Source organism: Lepus europaeus, chromosome 4, assembly GCF_033115175.1.
Source record: "Lepus europaeus isolate LE1 chromosome 4, mLepTim1.pri, whole genome shotgun sequence".
NCBI classification, from domain to species: domain Eukaryota; kingdom Metazoa; phylum Chordata; class Mammalia; order Lagomorpha; family Leporidae; genus Lepus; species Lepus europaeus.
The window spans coordinates 41,405,711-41,423,155 of NC_084830.1; the positions used below are offsets into that span (position 1 = coordinate 41,405,711).

The following is a 17,445-nucleotide window of genomic DNA, read 5'->3' on the forward strand; positions in this document are numbered from 1 at the left end:
CTTAGATAGAGCTTCTCCTGTTTTCCTTCCTGTATGGTTATAATATTCAGAAAGTACCAAGAAGTCTTTTTCTTGGAAATAGTCTAGCAAGAAAACATGCCAAGTCACCTCTTGGTCTCACTCTTCCTTTGCCTCTCCTTTAATTCTCCCTGATAGTACTTGGATTACGTGTTAAAACCAAGTCTATTATTCAAATGTTTATTTATTTGTATTTGAAAGGTGGAGAGAGGGCGAGTACACACCCACTCAGTGGTTCACACCTCTAAAGTCTGCAATAGCCAGACCTGGGCGAAACTGAAGCCAGGAACCAGGAACTTAATTCATGTGTCCCACATGAGTGGCAGGGACCCACCTACTGGAGCCACCGTTTGCGGCCTCCCAGGGTGTGTGTTCCCAGGAAGCTGGGGTTGGGAATCCAGGCACTCCAATATGGAGGTGTCTTAGCTATTGGGCCAAACGCTCATCCTTCTAGCCTTTTTTTTTTTTTTTTTTTTTGACAGGCAGAGTTAGAGACAGAGAGAGAGAAAGGTCTTCCTTTTCCATTGGTTCATCCCTCAAATGGCCACTACGGCTGGCGCGCTGCGCCGATCCGAAGCCAGGAGCCAGGTGCTTCTCCTGGTCTCTCATGTGGGTGCAGGGCCCAAGCACTTGGGCCATCCTCCACTGCCTTCCCGGGCCACAGCAGAGAGCTGGACTGGAAGAGGAGCAACCAGGACAGAATCTGGCGCCCCGACCAGGACTAGAACCTGGGTGCCGGCGCCGCAGGTGGAGGATTAGCCAAGTGAGCCATGGCGCCGGCCCATTCTAGCCTTTTGATATCCAGTGTCTGCCTCTTACAAACTGATAGGCCATAACTAAGTCAATAGTTAATTCATTCTGTCTCTCACCTCCTCCGCCTCTGCTTCCCCTCCTGCTCTCAGGTTAGCTCCGAATAGAACAAACACCAGTTTCCCAGTCAGTTGTATTTTTTTACTAAATACCTTCTACCAGTCTGTCTTTCCACCATTTTCTTTGGCCAACTGGTATTTTGGAAAAACCTAGACAGTGTAGTGTTTGCTTTCTTTTCCTTTTTCCCAAAGCAACCATCACAAGGTGTGGAGTGCACCCCTACAGAACGCTCTAGAATCCACCTGTCTTCTCTTGTCTCTCTGCAGTTGAACTCGCGCTGCCGGGATGGGCAAGCAGAACAGCAAGCTGCGGCCGGAGGTCATGCAGGACCTGCTGGAGAGCACCGACTTCACGGAGCACGAGATCCAGGAGTGGTACAAAGGCTTCTTGAGAGACTGCCCCAGCGGACATTTGTCCATGGAAGAGTTTAAGAAAATCTACGGGAACTTTTTCCCTTACGGGGACGCTTCGAAATTTGCGGAGCACGTGTTCCGTACCTTCGACGCCAACGGAGACGGGACGATAGACTTTAGAGAGTTCATCATAGCCCTGAGCGTGACATCGAGGGGCAAGCTGGAGCAGAAGCTGAAGTGGGCCTTCAGCATGTACGACTTGGACGGGAACGGCTACATCAGCAAGGCGGAGATGCTAGAGATTGTGCAGGTATGTAGCGCGGGCCCTTGCAAAGGGGCAGGCGCCTGGTCACAAGACAGGCTTGGAAGGTGCACAGGGTAGCATGGCAGGGAGGCTGCAACTGCTGGGTTGCCCCCACCCCGGGGGGGGGGGCGTTTTATCTGGCTCACCCAAGACTTTTGTCAAGTTTGAACCCACACAACCAGAGATGGGCATGACAACCTATGTTGGTTGGCATCTCTTGAAAGTTCAGGAGCTCTGCCAACATTGGGCCTACATTCTTGCCTGTTATGTCATCGGGTGTATTTGCAGGCCCCCCCCCAACGTGACAGATAGGCCCCCCATCCTAAAGTTGTCCATGCTTATTCTTGCTACTCCATCAACCTATTACAAGGAGCTGCCTAGACTTGAAGGCTTTGGGGTTTGGGGCCCACGTCCTCTGGGGCGATGCTTAATGCTCAAGCTTTGATCTGAGTTCAGAACTTCTACCTTTCAGTCACTGCCTCTGTGACTGTAGCCAAGTTAGTTTGCTTAAGTGAGCCTCAGTATCCTCCTCTGTAAAATGGGTCTACCAGTGCCACCCTCCGAAGTCGTGGGGCTCTTTTCAAGATTAGTCGTGCTTCTCCGTGTTAAATTGCATGCACAGTGTCACCACGTAGAAAAGCTCCTCACTGTCACCAGCCTTCGTCTGCAACTTTATTAGACTCTTGCATAAAGGCGGGTATCTGGACTTTGCGTTCCATCCCATCAGAAATGCAGACTGTAGAGTGGAGAACTGCAGCGCTTTGGTGAGGAGCACCCTCTGTTTCCCTAAAGCACTCACCCAGAGTCACTTCTGTCCCTGGAGAAGGAGAGGCCGTGGTGTTGCCTACATTTGCCTTGTTGCACCCATGCAAGCTGTGGGGAGGCGGGGGAGCAGGGTGAGGAGCTCTGTTTGTAGCCCTGATGGTCTGCTGAGCGGCAGTGGGGATCCTGGGACAAACCCGAGGAAGCAGACACAGGGCTCAGGAGAGGACCAGGAGGACTTCGGCTGTAGGCGCAATGGGGGACGAGGTGGGTGGGCAGCACCAGGGAGGGCTGGCAGCCTCTCACTGCCTTGGCAGGCGAGTGGGGCACAGGGGGGAAGCATCTGGCAGCAGACGCAGGCCCGACAGAGAGAGAGAGAGTGGGTGGTTGGCTTCCTGCAGGGCTCCGAGGCCAGCACTCATCCCAGAACATCTGCGCTGCTGAGCTGCAGAGGGAGAGCTGTGGTCGCTGGGAAAATCAGTGGCTCCTGGGTGGATGGAGGGACAGTGCCAGTCATGGCGAGAAGCCCATCATGGCCACTGTCATGCATGCAAAGCTATATAAGACTGGACTCAAAGCAGGAATCTACATTCCAGCCCATGAGAAATACAACCCCTGTAGAATCCAGGGCCATGTCATTTTGATGAGGCACACCATGTATTTCCCTAAATCGTTCACAAGGAGAGAGAGAAAAAAAACTCTGGAAAGGAGAGGCTGGGAATGGAGGGATGCTCGCTTGCAAAGAACCTCGGGGAACCTGGTTGTGGAAGCTGGGGATGGAGCTTGAAGGAGACCTACGCTGCTGACCCGGGGTTGAGCCCAGGGGCCCAGGCCAGTGGGACTGAACCCACATGGGCAGCTCAAGTGGCAGCTGTGAGCCTTGGAGAGACACAGAAGCAGGAATTCAAAAAGACCCCTCCTCCTGCTGGTCTTCCACAGGGTCTGCAACTTCTCCTCCCTCCTGGTTGGGTCACCAGTGACTTCCATCCCCTGGGGCAGCTACTCGGAGTTGTGTTAACTCCATCTCTCAGATGTGTGTACAGACAAAAATATCTCCCCCTTCCGCCAAGGATAAACATATGGAAAAAGATAACATTTGCTATAAAATTCTGAGCCATACAGAAAGTTAAAAAAGAAAGCAATTTTCCATAATCTTACCCTACCCATAAAGAGAATCCCTGCTAATCATTTTTAATATACCTTTCTATCCCATTCCATGTATTTAAAAATACCCAATTGATTTCATAATATGTATAAAGTTTTCTGTTTTGCCATTTTCACATAATATAACACAAGTATTTCTCATGTTATCAAAGCTTTTCATAAAGGTACCTTAATGGCTATGTAATAGTCTTACAGTATATTTTAATTTACGTATTTTTTCCCATTGTGGGGTATCTGGGTTTCCAGATTTCATCATTATATGGCAGTATAACTTCTACAAATAAAATTAATCAACAGTCCCATTTTCATATTTGGAGTTATTCTCCTCAAAGCAGTTCCCAGAAGTTCAATTATAGAGCCAAAGGATTTGACCAAAGGAAATTTCTAAGGCTCTTAATAGACTGTGCTAATTGTTTTTCCAAATGTGTCCCAAAGTGTGTGAAGGGTATTCCCACATCACTGCACTTTTTTGATTTTTCTTAATGTCTGCTAATTAAACACGAGTTACACTTAAATTCAATTAGCTTCATTGTGTGTGTCTCTTTAATCCTAGACTGCTCTGCCCTGCCCCACTTCAGTGAAAGGGAGAAATTTGCTTCTTCACTGGAATTTGAGAAAAGATGTCCCATCAGCCCCTGGGCTGTCCCCTGATCACAGTTGTGCCCGGTTGTCCTGGCTGCCATTGGTCAATGGTTTCATGACCAGGGTTGATGAAGGTGCAGATTAACAAAATTCTTATTAATATGGAGAGAACAGGTCTCCTGTATTCAGATACAATTCTAAGAAGATAATGATGTTTCTCTTCTTCCCTCCCCTTTCTTTTAAGAATTTTTGCCACAGCATACTTTCAGTCTACTTTATTATCACGGGCTGATCACTCCATTAAATAAAGAATTCAACAAAACATATGAAGACCACTGTTCCGCAGGAATATAGACAAGAGCTTCAAACAATAATCAGACCCCAAGTGTCAGTTTCACTCATATAAGGCGCTTTTTTTTTTTTTTTTAAATTTTTGACAGGCAGAGTGGACAGTGAGAGAGACAGAGAGAAAGGTCTTCCTTTGCCGTTGGTTCACCCTCCAATGGCCGCTGCGGCCGGCACATCGCGCTGATCCAAAGCCAGGAGCCAGGCGCTTCTCCTGGTCTCCCATGCGGGTGCAGGGCCCAAGCACTTGGGCCATCCTCCACTGCCTTCCCGGGCCATAGCAGAGAGCTGGCCTGGAAGAGGGGTAACCGGGACAGAATCCAGTGCCCCGACTGGGACTAGAACCCAGTGTGCCGGCGCCGCAAGGAGGAGGATTAGCCTGTTAAGCCACGGCGCCGGCCAATAAGGTGCTTTTTGTAATGTACATATTAGCTATCACAAATCAGAGAACTAACATGTGATTTTTTTTCGGGTCTGGTTTATTTCACTAAGCAGGATGGTCTCCAGTTGCATCCATTTTGTTGTTGCAAAAGACAAGATTTCTTCCTTTTTAATAGCTGAGTAGTATTCCATTGAGATGTATGGAAGATGTGGATTTGAAGAGGGGGAGCCTTCAGGCCAGTTGGGCTCCCTGAAATCTGAAGTCACTGACACCTTCATTCAGTGCCTGACATTCAGCACCTGCCAGGTACCTAGCAACAGGCATCAGTAGCCTGGGGAGGAAGCAGACTCTGTCCCTAGAGCTATGAAACCTTTATAAGGGAGTGTGAGGAAATTGCAGAGAGCACGCAGACCCTGCCACCCTGTCCCGGCAAGTTCTTTAGGGATCGTGAAAGGTGTCATGGAAACAAAGCCGTGTTTGTTCGCCATGACACGGGCATGCTCTTCGCTCTCGGCCCCTTCACAGCACCCCACCCTGGGGAAAGTTGCTGGCTCTTAACTGTGGGGACACACATTCCTTAAGAAATGCTTATAGGCTCCTGGCTCCTGAGGGGCCATGTTTCTGCAGTGTTGTCTCCAGCACCGCACCCGCTGATTATATTGAGGCCTGCAGAGGAGAGAGATGGAGGCCCCCTGAGGCGACTTCCAGATCATCAAAGAGATGACATTTAATGGAGAGCCATTTTCACATTAAGGGCTTGGCTATTCTGTCCCGCTATTTTGCCAACTGACAATTCATGTATTCCATCACATTCTTATGCTAATGTCCTTGCTTTTAATAATTCTGGGTGAATTGGAATTTACTGTAAGATCTCACTGCATTTCCCATTCCACTCTTTTAACCTTATTTTTTTTTTCTCCTTCCTCTTTGAAAGCCCACCCTCCGGGAGCCCTGTGGTGGTCACAGGGCACTTTGTGTCTTTGTGGGGCTTCTCTTTTCTTTGTCCTAGCTGGTCCCACCATTGAGATGGCCGTTCCTTTGTTTTGGAGGGGTCACACTCTGTTAAGCTTGTGTCTTGTGTCTGGGTAAATATGTTAGAGAGGAATGAGGTAGAGGCTAGCCGTGGGCCCGCAGAACCCTGAGCAGCCTAAGGTTCTGTTCACGTAACACTTGCAGTCTGGGAACAAGTGTTGAGACATGACATTCTTGGCCGAAGCCTTGGCCCTCCAAGACTCAGAAATTCAAGCAATTTCATGAGCAATCCAAATTAGGTTGTTTACCTACAAACAGAGGGACTGGTCGGGGTAAAGATATCGGACTGGAAACGTGGACAATCAGACTGGAAAATGAATGGGGCATAGAACTGTGGTTCCTGAACTCGCTGGCTCTTCCCGGGTGTCGTTCCCTGTGAGTTAGCTCTGGCATCCACCGAGGGTTGTTTGCGGGGCCCGGCCGAATTCTTTCGTATTTTGTGGCAGTGATACAGAAGACTTCAGCATTTAGGGGAGTGGTGTGGATCCTGTGTGGTTAATGCTAGGACGAAATACCAGCAACTGGGTGGCTCAGAACAACATGAATCTGTTGCCTTACCGTTGCAGGAGTCAGAAGTCTGGCATCAGTCTCCCGGGGCTAAAGTTAAGGCGAACTCAGGGCTGTGTTCCTTCCAGACGTGCTTAGGGAATGTCCTGGCCCAGCTTCTAGAAGCTGCCTGCATTCCTGGGCTCGGGACCCACTCGGTCCAGCAGCAGCCATTGGAGTCCTGCTGTGCTACCCTGGCTCTGGCTGTCTTACTCTGCTTCTCTCTCCCACTCAGGATGATCCACGGGATTTTACTGGGACCGCTGGACACAAGAGACTCCTCCCATCTGTCAGTCACATCTGCGGTCCCGTTTACTATGTAAAGTAACACATTCCCAGCTTCCAGGGGCTAGCATGGGGATGGTTGTGGGACCCTCATCCAGTCTCCCTCATGTGCCAAAGCAGGGTTGTGTTCCCTTTGAAAGAAAATATGTGTGTGCTATGCTAACATCTGGCTGAGCAAGCAAAACCATATGCAGAAGTATTTTTGGAGCCTTAAATGAACATTTTCTTATTCATGTGTTTGTGGGTTTTTTATTTTTTCAAGTGACAAATTTAGAAACATGATAGACTTGATATTCTGTTACTGGCGTCAAAGCTTCCTCTCAAGTTGTTAGCCAGGTTACGTCCTTGACCTTGTTCCTTCTTAGAGCAGATTCCCCTACCTGTGGAGGCCTGGATCATCCCACTGCGGCAAGAGGAAGGGGAATTCTCACACCCCACACACTTCCCAGCAGGGGGCAGATCCGAGCACCCACACCCACACCCACGCTCGTCCCAGCACAGGCTGTGGTTGCCAAAGGGGCCAAGTGAGCAAGTGTGTACATGAACAAGCAGGCGCCATGAACACCTGGGTGCTCTCTGGGATCTTGGGAGGTGAGAGAGCCCAGCATTCAAAGGCAGAAAACGTACGAAGAAAACGGAGTGACAGTTGCCTCCCTCCTGTTCTCAGCAAGCAGCTAGGATCCTGGGAAGTCAAGGTTTTACCTTGGTTAGATGTGTATCAGCTGTCTTGCTTTACCCTGACAATGCAGATTATAGGCCTAGGCAAAAGTCCATCATGGGTACCCAAAGCAAAGATGAAGAGGAAAGAATAGGCGGGTGAAAACAGGGGCTTGGGAAAAGCACAAAAGCCTTGCCTTTCAACTTTTCCAATCTCCCTTTTCCTTCTTTGTCGACTCCTTGCGTCTCAGTCTCCAGGGGCAGCTTTGTGTTGTTATTGAGGGCATGGAGGTGCAGGTGTGAGTCATGAATCCACCCCTTAGTAGCTACCTTCCTCAAACAAGGGGGGGGGGGAGGGAGAGGGTGGGGGGGAGGGAGAGGGAAAGAGAGAGGAAGGGGTGTGTGTGTGTGTGTGTGTGTGTGTCTAGAGTTGAATCAGTTATTACCAGGAAAGCACCTACAGCAGTGCCTGTCATGGTATCACTCGATGCTGGCTACAGTTATTACAACCACAGCTTCCAGAGCTGGGACGGGATGTCTCCCTGCAAAATAGAGCTCACTTCCAACGCCATGCACAAATGAATGGATGGTCTTTGCCATTAAGTTTTAAGTGGAATTTACCTAGTTGTGAAAAGTCCATTCACAAAGAAAAGGGAAGTAACCCAACCGAATCTTCCACTGGTGAAAACCACAGAGGAGCTATTCTTTTTTTTTTTTTTTTTTTGACAGGCAGAGTGGATAGAGAGAGACAGAGAGAAAGGTCTTCCTTTTCGCCGTTGGTTCACCCTCCAATGGCCGCTGCGGCCGGCGCATCACGCTGATCTGAAGCCAGGAGCCAGGTGCTTCTCCTGGTCTCCCATGTGGGTGCAGGGCCCAAGCACTTGGGCCATCCTCCTCTGCACTCTCGGGCCATAGCAGAGAGCTGGCCTGGAAGAGGGGCAACCGGGACAGAATCCGGCGCCCCAACCAGGACTAGAACCCGGTGTGCCAGCGCCGCAAGGAGGAGGATTAGCCTGTTAAGCCATGGCGCTGGCCGAGGAGCTATTCTTGACACCGAGGCTCCTAGCTTCCTGATCTTGCAGCCTTTGCTGCCAAAGACCAGCCTATCTGGGAACACTGTAAAAGCCCAGGGCTGCTCTGACACTCAGGGACTCAAACAGGAGAAAGATCACCTTTCCAGAAGGGAACGTGCTTAGCACCAGGAACTCCCCAAGCCCTGCTCACCTGAGCCCACAGCCACGCGTGGGCACCGTGTGAGCCAGCCTGTCTGCACGTGTCTCAGGTTCACACGAGAGCCTTTCCAAGAGGGATCCAGAGGCTGGCACAGCACACAGCAGTCCTCAGGGAGCTCACGTCACAGACCAGCGGGGAATAATCTGGCATTAGTGGCGTCCCTGCTCGCATGTTAATAATTGCTTAGAAAATCCCCAGGGGTCCAAACACCTGCTGTCTAAGAATCAGACTTTGCCTGCTCGTGCTTCCAGGGCCGACTGACACTTTTGATGAGGGCAGGGCAAACCTCAGCACACCCTGATCTATAGTGTAACACCGTTTAAATGAACAAAACCAGAAGAGGGAAGGTTGGGAGGACCCTGGGAGCCCATCACAGCTGAGTTTGTTGTTGTTGTCGTCTCTTTCACCAGTATTTTTTAATTTATTTATTGGGGGCTGGCCGCAGCCTGTAGTGCCAGCATCCCATATGGGCACCAGTTCAAGACCCAGCTGCTCCACTTTCAACGCAGCTCTCTGCTGTGGCCTGGGAAAGCAGTAGAAGATGGCCCAAGTCCTTGGGCCCCTGTACCCACGTGGGAGACCCGGAAGAAGCTTCTGGCTCCTGGCTTCGGATTGGCACAGCTCCAGCCATTGCAGCCAGTTGGGGAGTGAACCAATGGATGGAGGATGTCTCTCTCTCTCTTTCTCTGTATAACTCTGACTTTCAAATAAATAAATATTTTTTACAGTATTCCAAGATTTATTTATTTGAGAGGTCGAGTTACAGAGAGGGAAAAACAGAGAAGTCTTCCATCCTCTGGTTTACCCCTCAAATGGCTGCAATGGCTGGAGCTGCACTGATCCGAAGCCAGAAGCCAGGAGCTTCCTCTGGGTCTCCCAAGTGGGTGCAGGCGCCCAAGGATTTGGGCCATCTTCCACTGCTTTCCCAGGTGCATTAGCAGAGAGCTGCACTGGAAGAGGAGCAGCCAGGACTTGAACTGGCACCCATAGGGGATGCTAGTGTTGCAGGAGGAGGCTTAGCCTCTATGCCACAGTACTGGCCCCTTTTGTTTGGATTTTTTTTTTTTTTAGGATTTACTTATTTATTTGAAGGAGCCACAGAGGGAGTGAAAGAGGTCTTCCATCTGCTGGTTCACTCCCCGAATGGTTGCAATGGCCAGGGCTGATCCAAGCTGGAGCCAGGAGCTTCTTTGATCTCCAGTGTAGGGATTTTTTTCTCCGAGTCAGCCCTGTGATAATAGGGCTTATCTACAAGGATATGTTGAAAAGCTTGGTGAAAAAAGGGATAAAAAATCATTTTATTTTGGGGCAAAAATACTTTGGAATCTATACACATGTTTAAGAATTATTTATTTATTTGAAAGGCACAGAGACAGAGAAAGGGTGGGGGCAGAGGGAGACAAAGATCTTCCGTCCTCTGGTTCACTCTCCAGATGGCCACAGCAGCCGGGTCTGGGGCAGTCCAAAGCCAGGAGCCGGAAACCTCATCCTAGTCTCCCACATGGGAGGCAGGGGCCCAAGCACCTGAGCCATCTTCTGCTGGCTTCCTAGGAGTGTTACCCGAGAACTGAATCAGAAACAGAGCAGCCGAGACTTGAACCGGCACTCTGATATGGGATGCCCGTGTTGCAAGCGATGGTTTAAACCCCTGTGCCGCAAGGCCGGCCCCGTGTGCAGTTGATCATAACATGCATTTTCTGAAGACCCTTGTATCCATACAGCAACCAGATGGGAAGCAGGGGTCGTGGGGTGGCTGTGCAAGGCAGGTTTGTCTTTCACAGGCACCATACAAATGGGCAGGTGAGTCCCAGGCAGTGTCCAGAACCACTGACAGTGACCAGCTCAGACAACTCTCCTGTGAATAGTTACGTCACAGAGGACCACCCCATGGCCCACGTCCTTTTCAGAATCACGTCTTGGGCAGATTTCGCCTTTCTTACCCAAAGACCTTTCGAAATTGACACCATTGAAGCGGGTGTTTGGCTGAGAAATTAGGATGCTTCCTCGGATGCCCAATTCCGTATCCCAGCGCCTGGGTTCAGTGCCCGGCTCTGACTCCTGACCCCGGTTTCCTGCTAACACGGACTCTAGGAGGCAGTGGCGGTCCAGTAACTGGGTTCCTGCCACCCATGTGAGAGACCTGGGCTGGGTTCCTGGCTGCGTTCCTGGCTCCTGGCCCTAGGCTTTGGCTTCCCAGACATCGTGAGCTTTTGAGGAATGAGCCTGCCCCACTCTTGCTCTCTCTCTCAAATAAGTAATTAAAAACCACTAATAAATTGGTGTCAGAGACCCCATTTTTTATGTATTCCTTGGAGATCTGAACCATTGCTGTTCTGATTTGGAGCGGGGGATGAAAGGGTGAGAGAAAGAACTTCCGGTGCATCTCACGCAGCCCTGGGGACTCGCTCCAAAGCCTTGCCTAATTCTCAAATACGAATGTGGGCTCCAGATGCTCCCCCAGAAAGTGGCTGAGATCTCCCTGCTGAGGGAGACTCCAGCGGCTTGGGGCAGGGGCTCCTCTAAGAACTGAGGGCAGCGCGTGCTTCCTGGCTGTGTTGCGTGTACCCCTGTCGCTGACCTCAGACGCCACACCATAACTTAAGCGTTTAAGTGGACCTGGGTCAAGGCGTGCTTCCGGCCAGCGGGAAGGAGTGCCTTCCCCACAAAAGGTGGCTCTGGCTGGCTACTCCCTCCCAGTCTCCTTTGTGGTGGCCCTCTCATCTCTCTCTCTCTCCCCCTCCCTCCCTCCCTCTCTCCCCCTCTCCCTCTCTCCCAGCATTCCTCATGGGCCAGGGGAATGGTGGGGGCTTTCCACACCTGCCTAGTCCTCCAGGGTTGCTCTAACCAACGCCCACACACGAGGAAGCCTCAGACAGTGGCAGTTTATTCTGTCACTGTTCCAGAGGCCAGCAGGCCAGACCCCAGTGCTGAGCAAGCCTGCTTCCTGCTGGGGGCTGAGGGGCCTCTGTTCTGGGCTCTCCCAGCTTCTGGTGGTTGCCAGCTCTCCTCAGGCCTCATTCACAGGTACCTGCCCACCCCCACCCCGGCCCCTGATGCCAGAGGGATCGTTCCAGACTGCGGATCTAGTTCTGCGCGTCTCCTATTGGTATTTCGGAGCCCATTCCCTGCAAGCGTCTGAACTCCCCAAGACGCTTATTAGCCCTGTGACTGACACTCCATCTGTTTCAAGGCTCATCCCACGCTCATGTCTTTTGAGCGCTCTCTGCCTCAGGGAATCGTCAGCTGGAAGATTCCAGAAGGCGCAGTGGCCTCACACATCCCATAGCCTTCCCTCCTGTGGTGGCCTAGGGTGCCCTCTTGCCTATGCCACTCAGGAGAGGCTACCTCTTCTGCCTGACCCCATTAGGCTCAGGCCCTTTAACCATGTGGGGCCCTGTCTTCCTGTAGTGCCCTGTGTCACTTTCCATCATAGTACAGTTCCTACTTTTGAATTTCAAATAGACTGCTGCTTTGTAATCGTGGAGAATTCTACTAAACAGTTTATAATCTCATCAACAGATTTTGAAAACAGCTTTATTGAAGTATGGTTGACATTCAGTAAATGACACATAAAGTTTGGAATTTGGCAAGTGTTGGCAAAGGAGACATACCACCATCGACTACTGATCACACCCAGCACCCCTAAAGTCCTGCACCCTTCAAAATCCCTCCTCCAACATCCTCTTAGGCAACCAGTGATCTACGTTTGCATTGATATCCTTTCTGTCACTATAGATTACATTTTCTAGAACTTTGTATAAATGGAACTATGCCGTACGCATTCTTTCTCCCTGGCGTCACTGGGAACGGTTATTTTGAGAGTCCCCCGGGCTGTTGGATGTGCCACTGGTTCCTCCATTCCTGTTTGTTGCTGAGTCTGTTCCATGGTATGCATGCACCCCAATTCTTTGTTATTCGTTCTCCTATTTATGAATATTTGCATTTTTTCCAGTTTAGATCCATTACAAACAGACCTACAGTAAATACTTATGTGCAAGTCTCTGTATGGACATAGGCCTTCATTTCTCCTGGGAGTGAAGGAATAACTAGGAACGGAATGGCTAGATCAAATGATAGGTATGTGTATGACTTTTTAAAGAAACTTCCAAACTGTTGGAAGTTGGCCTGGTCAGTCTTCCAACAGGCATGGTAGTTGTATCTCTTTAGTGATTAGTATGTGGAATATCTTTTCATGTGTTTGTCATCCTTGTATCTTTGTGGAACTGTTCAGATCTTTTGACCATTTTTGTGTTGGGTTCTTTGCTTCCCTATTGAGTTTTGGGAGTTCGTTATTCTGGACTCAGGCTATTTATTGGGTTTGTGCTCTGCATATATTTTCTTCTAGACTTAGGCTTATCTTTTCCTTATCTCAACATGTATCTCAAAGAGCTGTGCATTTCGAGTTTTGTGTTCAATTTATCTATCTGTCCTTTTATGGACAGAGGTGCTTTTGCTATCATATTGAAGAAGTCTCTGCTTACACAAGGTCACAGGTCTATCATTTTTCTTCTACAATCCTGAGGTTTTTAATTCAGTCGTTTATGAATGTTGGTTAATGTTTGGGCAAGGTGTTTGTGGAGGTTCATCTTCTATACACGGATACCCACTGGTTTCAACACCGTTCTCTCCACCAACTTGCTTGTGCACCTTGTTGAAACTCAGCTGTCTATTTCTGGTCATTAATCTGTTCTATTTAGTTTCTCATTACAGTGGCAATGACGCATTGTCTTGACTGCTGTAGCTTTAACATAGGTCTTGGAGTGGTCATTTAGCTCAGTGGTTAAGGCACCTGTGTACTGTTATCAGCACCCTTGGGTTTAACTCTTGGCTCCTGCTCCTGGATCCAGCTACCTACTAATACAGACCCTCAGAGGCAGCAGTGATGGCAATGGCCCAAGTAATTAGCTTCCTACACCCCCGTGGGAGACCTGAATTGTGTGTCCAGCATCCATCCCTGGCTTCCAGCTTTGGTCCCCTAGCTGTTGTGGACACTGAGGCGTGAACTGGCGAATGAGAGCTCACTGTGTGTGTGTGTGTCTGTCTGTCTGTCTCTGTGCCTCTCAAAAACAAGGCATGGGACTTTGGTTGGTTGAAAAGGTGCCAGGGTGCTTACTCTCCTCTCACTCTCTCCTTGCCTGAACAGTGTGAACGCTCCTGATCTAACTTACTCTTCCAACTGTAAATTAGAAAGTGTGGACGCCATTCCAGATATATAGACAATGATCTTATTTTTAAAGTATTTCCAAGAAAGATTTTGATGGCCTCTCCCCACCCCCGTTTCCTGGCACGTCGATCCTTCTAAGCAGGGTGCTGTTCTTCGTCTCCAATCTAAAAACAGCCCCGCGTTGCTTAACTTCTGCCCCGAGTCTGCTGTCAGACAGTCTGGCCTGCCTGGGCTCTGCTGGAAGACCCCACATTTCCTGATGAAAAGTCAGCCTGGTTTCCCTCAGAGAAACCAGTGAGCGTTCCCTCTTGGAATCGTGCCTGGCCTCTGTGAATCCCACAGGCTTTATCATTTGGGACACGAAGCCTTGCCTTTCCAACATTCCAAGAGGTGGTTCCTTCAGGGGGAAAAGGAGGGAGAGGTAGAAGCCAGGCCTCGGGGAGGACGCCGTGAGTGGCCATGACCGCAGTAGGGAGCCGTCCGGAGTCGGAGAGCCAGCACCACGGCCGGCCCCTGGGTGTCCCCGCGTCCTGCTTCTCCCAGAGACAAGGATAAGGATTCTTCAAGTTTAATTAAAAACAGGCTGTCCCTGCCAGGCCTCTCGTTGAGACTGCTAAAAATAAAGTAGGGAAGTAGCCTGGTTTCTTCACGGTTTAATCCCATTAGATTTGGGGAGAGGGGAGCTGGAGCTAATAAAAGGCAGGATTTGTTTCCGATCGCTGTCTGGGGTTGTGTCTTTTCTGCCTCTCGGTGCTGGGGAGTCCCAGATTGGAGCTTTCAACACTGTCAGCTCTTGGGCGTCGGTGTCGTGGGAAGGGAGCTGAGAGACAAGTCCCCAGGTGCGGCTCGCCAGGCTGCCGTCTGCCGACTCGCTCTGAGACCCCTGGGACCGCACACCCCAGCTCATTGCTCCCTGCCCGGGAACTACCCACGTCATAGACCCATAGACCAGGGCTCCTGAATCACCCGCTAATCCCTGTCCACGCGCGAAAGCACATTGAGGAAAGACTGAATGCCCCGCCAGAGCCCTGGGGAAAAGGCAGTCACTAAAAGGAGTCCTCACTTCCTCCTCAGCTCACAACGGACCCGGATGTTCTGCTCCTGCTCCGATCCTATTTGCACAAACGTGTTTGCACGTGTAAGAGAGTACATCAGATACTGTGTGGGAAAATGCAATTAAAACAAAAGTTTGTTTTGGTGCAAAAAAAAAAAATTGAAATCCATGCATAGCTTTCTCATCACGCACAACTTCTGTTAGCTTTTTTAAAAAATTTTATTTAGTTAGTTGAAAGAGGGGAGGAGGAGATAGATCAATCTTCTATCCATTGGTTCACTCCCCAAATGCCCACAACCACCTGGGGTGGGCCAGGCCAATACCAGGAGCCAGGAGCTTCACGCAGGTCTCCCTTGGGGTGGCAGGAACCCAGCACCTAAGCCATCATCTGTGCCTCTGGCGATGTGCCGTAGCAGGAAGCTGGCTCTGAAGTACGGGTTGGACTCAATCCCAGGCACCCTGATCTGGGATCGGGGGCCCCCAGTGTTAGCTCAAGCCCCGTGTACTTTTATGAGGGCTCTCCCATTCACTCACAGGCATCTGGCTGTGCATGGGGGAGGGGGGGTGTTTGTGTCTGTATCAACTTATCCTCGGTTCTCGGTACTGCTTCCATCCCTTTAGGCTCACAGCCAATGATGGAAACCCTTGGACTTCCTGTTGAGTGTGAAAATCTCCTTTTCTGTGTTCATGCATTTCCGGCTCCTTCACCTATTTGCTCAACCAAGAGTAGTGAGGGAATGAATGGCCTTTAGATGATTACTAATGGTTTGCATCAGTTTGCCAGGAGGGATTGCATGAGCCCCAGCTTAGAGGCGGAGTTCCCCAGAACGCTCTAGAACAGTTACTTACAGACAGCAAGTTCCAGGTGAGGGCTTTTGTTGCCGTTGGTTTCTCAACAATGTTGCAGTGGATTGTTTCTGAGAGGAGGAGTGTGGTGGGGGCAAGAGGCACGGAGTCAACACACAGACTCCGGGAGTCGGGTGAAAGCAGGCTTGAGGCGAGCAGCCCGCAGACTCGTTTATTTCAGTGAGTACAACAGCTTATATAGCCAAGACCAGCCAATCTGGTCAAGGGGCGGTCTATGCCCCAACCAATCACAGCCTGTTGCCAGGCAGGCTCCATTGCCATGTGGGATTCAAAGCCATTCCTGAGTAACTGACGCTCGCTTGCCAGCGGCCACCTTGGCATGGCCTTCTCATTCCACCACAGGCTTTCATAACAACATTAAGGTATTTCTGAAGTGTCCATTACCATCTAAATGCTGCTCATTAAAAATGGGTGTTCTGGGCCGGTGCCGCGGCTCACTAGGCTAATCCTCTGCCTTGCGGCGCCGGCACACCGGGTTCTAGTCCCGGTCGGGGCGCCGGATTCTATCCCGGTTGCCCCTCTTCCAGGCCAGCTCTCTGCTGTGCCCAGGGAGTGCAGTGGAGGATGGCCCAAGTGCTTGGGCCCTGCACCCCATGGGAGACCAGGAGAAGCACCTGGCTCCTGCCATCGGATCAGCGCGGTGTGCCGGCCGCAGCGCGCCAACCGCGGCGGCCATTGGAGGGTGAACCAACGGCAAAAGGAAGACCTTTCTCTCTGTCTCTTTCTCTCACTGTCCACTCTGCCTGTCCAAAAAAAAAAAAATCATTAAAAAAAAAAAATGGGTGTTCTGGGCCGGCGCCATGGCTTAACAGGCTAATCCTCAGCCTTGTGGCACCAGCACACCGGGTTCTAGTCCCAGTTGGGGCGCCAGATTCTATCCCGGTTGCCCCTCTTCCAGGCCAGCTCTCTGCTGTGGCCAGGGAAGGCAGTGGAGGATGGCCCAAGTGCTTGGGCCCTGCACCTGCATGGGAGACCAGGAGAAGCTCCTGGCTCCAGATCAGCATGATGTGCCGGCCGCAGCGGCCATTGGAAGGTGAACCAACGGCAAAATGGAAGACCTTTCTCTCTGTCTCTCTCTCTCTCACTATGCACTCTACCTATCAAAAAAAAAAAAAAAAATGGGTGTTCTGGACAGCCAACATGGCACCCAACCTTTTGCTGCAAGATTGGTGGGATGTCAGGTGGCAGGGTCTTCCAATCCTGTTGACAGGTGTATCACTGTCAGCTAGCATGAAAATTGACAGTAATAGAATTGATGGGTGTAAGTAGAAAAGTCAACTCTAACGTCACTGTCATCCTTTGATTGCTCACTGGAGCACTAGAGTCGCCTTCGCCACCCTGGAGGCTGCAGTGGCTGTCCCTTCCCGCTTACAACTCAGGGCCGTGCCCCATGCCAACCCTCCCACCCCGCTGCTCTCAGGCTGTCCCCCTGCCCTTTCTCGTTAAGCCCTGGGCCTTCTTCACAGCTTTGCTCCATCATCAGCCCCCACGGAAGCCTGCCCTCCTGTTCCCCGCTCCATCATCTCACAAGTCTGTGGCCCCTGCTTCGTAGCACTTTTCTCTACAGGCTCTTCCATTCACTCTCTGATGTTAAGGATTTCTGCCTTATTTAGCGGTGAACTCCACAAGGGGAAAAGTCGGATCAATCAGAATACCTGATACAAAGTAGTTGCTCAATAAATGTTTTGTGGATGAATGAACGGATGAAGGAGAACAGGGCAGGGAGTAAGCTAGCAGCAGGGAATTTTATAACCTGGAGCCACAAAAACGGCCCGCATGGTGCGTATCCGTGGGTATGTGTGCCCGTTTTCCAGGGCGAGAGCCTAT

General features: G+C 50.5%; 1 protein-coding gene across 4 annotated transcripts in view; it reads left to right on the top strand.

Moving 5' to 3' along the window:
• The window catches only part of NCALD (neurocalcin delta), a 310,833-nt gene that overhangs the window by 284,764 nt on the left and 8,624 nt on the right, over positions 1 to 17,445 (top strand). For all 4 annotated transcript variants that reach the window (XR_009865700.1, XM_062188166.1, XM_062188165.1 and 1 more), the window contains one exon: positions 1,155 to 1,551. Coding sequence is in view for 3 of the 4 variants with exons in the window: in XM_062188166.1 (XP_062044150.1) it covers positions 1,174 to 1,551 (378 nt within the window). In the remaining variant the exon portion in view is untranslated. The remainder of the gene's footprint in view (positions 1 to 1,154; positions 1,552 to 17,445) is intronic.